At 45.9% G+C, this 4,316-nt stretch overlaps 1 protein-coding gene across 1 annotated transcript; it reads left to right on the top strand.

The window, feature by feature from the left end:
• Positions 1–591: 591 nt before the first annotated feature.
• LOC100272845 (uncharacterized) lies at positions 592–2,672 on the top strand. The gene is made up of 6 exons (NM_001147298.1): positions 592–839; positions 948–1,217; positions 1,359–1,468; positions 1,573–1,663; positions 1,762–2,031; positions 2,145–2,672. Exons 1-6 carry the CDS (start codon positions 675–677, stop codon positions 2,421–2,423), a joined length of 1,185 nt encoding a protein of 394 aa, NP_001140770.1. The 5' UTR covers positions 592–674; the 3' UTR covers positions 2,424–2,672.
• The last annotated feature ends 1,644 nt before the right edge of the window (positions 2,673–4,316 follow it).

Below are 4,316 nucleotides of genomic sequence, written 5' to 3'. Positions count from 1 at the left end.
GTCTATAATGTCTCATAAACGATTGAATAGTTTGGCTACCTTATATAGTCGAAAAAATTATTAGATAAGATTAATATTATCACGATCATTAATGACTTTGTCTAAGAAATGTTTGAAGAATCTTTTGAGGTATATTAAAATTTATTTAGTATAGTATTTGAATGAAGATCACATTAATTGTTATGGATATAAAATAATATTATATATGTATATATATAATGAAAAAGATTATTATACTTTTAAGGGGCCCAACTTTTTATGTTTGCCTTAGGCCACCAAAATCTCAGCTCCTCCCTGATCTCGCAAAGAGGAAACTGTTTCTTTTGCAAGTTTTGCACGCTACACAGAGAAAGAGAAAGGGAGGGAAATACTGTATATGTGTGTGTGGCAGGGACAGGACAAAAGAGAGGGTGGCAAGAGGATTGGCTGGTTGCAGCAACCAAAGCACCGCACAGCCATTCGTTTCCGCAAGGCCAGTCTCCACCTCACAACTCATATCGTCTTGTCCTTGTGTGCCATCAGGTACACAGCCTTTTATACATGTTCAGCTGCCGCGCCACTTCTCAGCTCAAAGACCGTGTGTGTCAAAGAGAGAACCAGCACACAGCAGAGTAGCACCTGATCGATCGATCTCCTACTACTAGCTCGTTCGCTTTCACAACCAGGGAGCAGCAATGGCATCTGCTGCTACTACTCTCCTCAAGTCGTCATTCCTCCCCAAGAAGGCTGAATGGGGATCCAAGCACCAGCTGGTTGCCGCTCATCCCAGGCCGGCGACCGTCGTCGTCTCCATGGTTGCCCGCGCTAGCGCCTACGCTGACGAGCTTGTCCAGACCGCGGTATATATATTTATATATATTGCTTCAGTTACTTACGACGATCATATTATATGATGGCTCAGAATATCGTCACTTAAGTTTGCAATTCTCTTAATTATATTTCTGCAGAAAACCATCGCGTCGCCGGGAAGGGGCATCCTCGCCATGGACGAGTCGAACGCGACCTGCGGGAAGAGGCTCGACTCCATCGGCCTCGAGAACACCGAGGCCAACCGCCAGGCCTACAGGACCCTCCTCGTCAGCGCTCCAGGCCTGGGACAGTACATCTCTGGTGCCATCCTCTTCGAGGAGACCCTCTACCAGTCGACCGTCGACGGCAAGAAGATCGTCGACGTGCTTAGTGAGCAGGGAATCGTGCCTGGTATCAAGGTCGACAAGGTATGTACTACGTACGTATGCGTGTGTTAATTGCCGTAGGTTCTTAATTAGATCTGTCGGAGCTAGTTGGAGTCTCGCCCTCCTTCAAGACCAGGAGCAGTACTTAGCATTATTCCTCTCATGTTCTGCTCTCAATCTCAGGGTCTTGTGCCACTCGCTGGCTCCAACAACGAGTCATGGTGCCAAGGTCTCGATGGCCTTGCTTCACGTGAGGCAGCCTACTACCAGGCCGGTGCCCGCTTCGCCAAATGGTGAGAAACATTGGCGGCGCAGTTACTTTGTGTACCTGGTGTGTGGTGATCCCCATGATGCGTGTTTGCTTAATGTGACGTGAACTTGTGTTGTCACATCACAGGCGCACTGTTGTCAGCATCCCCAACGGTCCATCTCAACTAGCCGTGAAGGAAGCTGCCTGGGGCCTCGCCCGCTACGCCGCCATCTCACAGGTACCTATCCTTCACTTCACCCATGCATTCTCAACGCCGGAATTCTCAGCGCGCGGTAGAAAAACTCATATATCTGTGGAAATGAAATGAAATGCTAGGAAAATGGTCTGGTGCCGATCGTGGAGCCCGAGATCCTTCTGGATGGCGAGCACGGCATCGAGAGGACCTTCGAGGTGGCGCAGAAGGTGTGGGCGGAGACCTTCTTCTACATGGCCGAGAACAGCGTGATGTTCGAGGGCATCCTGCTGAAGCCCAGCATGGTGACCCCTGGTGCCGAGTGCGAGGAGAAGGCCACCCCGGAGCAAGTAGCCGAGTACACCCTCAGGCTCCTGCGCACAAGGATCCCTCCCGCCGTGCCGGGCATCATGGTCAGCGCTCTGTCTTCTTGCTACCGCCTACGTACTGCAGGCGGTGCCCGGCATCATGGTTGTGTTGTGTGTTCGTCTCATCTCCAGTTATATTATTCTGTGCGTGCATGCAGTTCCTGTCCGGCGGGCAGTCTGAGGTGGAGGCGACCCAGAACCTGAACGCCATGAACCAGAGCCCCAACCCGTGGCACGTGTCCTTCTCCTACGCCAGGGCGCTGCAGAACACCTGCCTCAAGACGTGGGGCGGCAGGCCCGAGAACGTCAAGGCGGCGCAGGACGCGCTGCTGCTGCGCGCCAAGGCCAACTCCCTGGCGCAGCTCGGCAAGTACACCGGCGATGGCGAGGCCGCGGCGGCAAAGGAGGGCATGTTCGTCAAGAACTACAGCTACTAATTAAAGACGACGGCGATACACCACTCCTGCTGCTAGTACGTTCCTCGATCGGGGGCGGTGCCGTTACAGGTTTCAGCTGGAAAACATACACTACTGCAAATTTTACTGCTACCCTGAGTGAAAACATGGAACGGGTCACTGGATTTGGGCATCATTTTTCTAGAGAAGAGGTCGACACACGATAATACTCACTAGTACACAGAATCTTGACGGTACTAAAGCTATTTACACTAACGTTTTTTTATGCCTACTAAGCGCAAGTGAAAACCGGCCTTTTTCACCGGCGTTTGTTTTAAAACCATCCTTTTTCACCGGCGTTTGTTTTAAAACCGACAGTGAAAATAACATTTGTACTGGTGGTTTTCTTAAGAGACCCACAAGCGGAAATGTTATTTTCACTGACGGTTTTCTTAACCAACCCGCCAGTACAAATGTTATTTTTACTAACGGTTTTATTAAGCAAACCACCAGTGAAAATAACATTTGCACTGGCGGTTTGCTTAATACAGCCGCCAGTGGAAATGACGGTTTGCTTAATACAGCCGCCAGTGGAAATGTGTTATTTCCAATGGCGGCTGTATTAAGCAAACCGCCAGTGCAAATGTTATTTTCACGGCGGTTTGCTTAATAAAACCGTCTGTGAAAATGTTATTTGCACTGGCGGTTTTCTTAACATTTCCCGCCAAGATAAGTTTTCCCGCCCATTTTCAAATTTTTAAACAAAACTGAATTTTATATTTATTTACACACACGCACACATATTGAAAGCAACATGGAATTAAATTCTATCATACATTCTATACATCAAATTCTTCTGTTTACAACCATATATGCTTCACATATTCTATATATACATCAAAAGTTTTCACCTATGCTCTAATAACTATCTCGTCTAAGAGATAGTCTACAAACTTCTGTTAGTATTCTAAACTCTGGCATAGCTAATGTACTGGAAGTATCGTGATATTTTCCTTCAGCGGGAATGACCTCTTTCAATATGAATGTATAGGTCTTCAATTATGCCATACAATGCACCTTCGATCAAGTTCTCCGGATTTACTTGTTGAAATTCCTGTAAATGAAGTTTATAAAATCATCTATTCACAGTCAATAAATTGCATCTTTAATGACATAAATACAAACATGACTATTACTAATAATACCTTGCTAGGGTTTGTGATGTATCGTCTGTTCATTCTCATGAACTCGCACGCATAGAACCCACATAGGACCGACCCTTGTGATTGCTTGTGGCACTACATAACGGGAGATTGGTTATTTAGTTGCAACATTGTATATGATATGTATTCATAAATTCACATACTTACCGGCCAGTGATGATGGATGTCTAGGCACACATTTTTTAGACTTGTCGTACTTTCCACCTTTAAACTTACAGAACCTAAATGCTCAAATGGAATCTCCATGTTATTTTAAAATTCTCATCGATATAAGTATACATGCAAAGAAAAGGCTTACAACTCTAAGATACTGAGGAATTTTACATAGGTCGAAGGGTCGTAGTTCAAGGAGTCGAGCACCAGCACCTTTCCAACCTTAGGATAAATGAGAAAGCATATCCAGTCTTGAAATTGTGATGCATGTGTATTGAAATTATTAATTTTTATGCAAAATCACACTTACTTAAAGTTGTACTGGGCCATTATGGCTTCCCTGTCTTGAAATTGAAGCATTGTGTTTGTTATGTAGGTGACGAATCTTGCTTCAAAATCCTTCTTCATATTCTTTAGACGCTCATCAACTTCTTCGTCTGTCTTTCCCTTTAACTCTTCGTTGTCTTTCCCGATTCTGAAAGTGTGGCTTTCCTCGGATGTCAGTATTCGGTTGAGATACCCAATCCTTTTACCGGCACTAGCACCGGTCTTGGTACCC

Source organism: Zea mays, chromosome 4, assembly GCF_902167145.1.
Source record: "Zea mays cultivar B73 chromosome 4, Zm-B73-REFERENCE-NAM-5.0, whole genome shotgun sequence".
Taxonomy (NCBI): domain Eukaryota; kingdom Viridiplantae; phylum Streptophyta; class Magnoliopsida; order Poales; family Poaceae; genus Zea; species Zea mays.
This window is presented reverse-complemented; position numbering and strand designations above follow the sequence as displayed.

Coding starts and splice junctions, on each gene's coding strand:
- LOC100272845 (NM_001147298.1), top strand. CDS start 675: ATGGCATCTGCTGCTACTACTCTCCTCAAGTCGTCATTCCTCCCCAAG. Junction 840..947: donor ACGAGCTTGTCCAGACCGCG/GTATATATATTT, acceptor ATATTTCTGCAG/AAAACCATCGCGTCGCCGGG. Junction 1,469..1,572: donor GGTGCCCGCTTCGCCAAATG/GTGAGAAACATT, acceptor GTCACATCACAG/GCGCACTGTTGTCAGCATCC.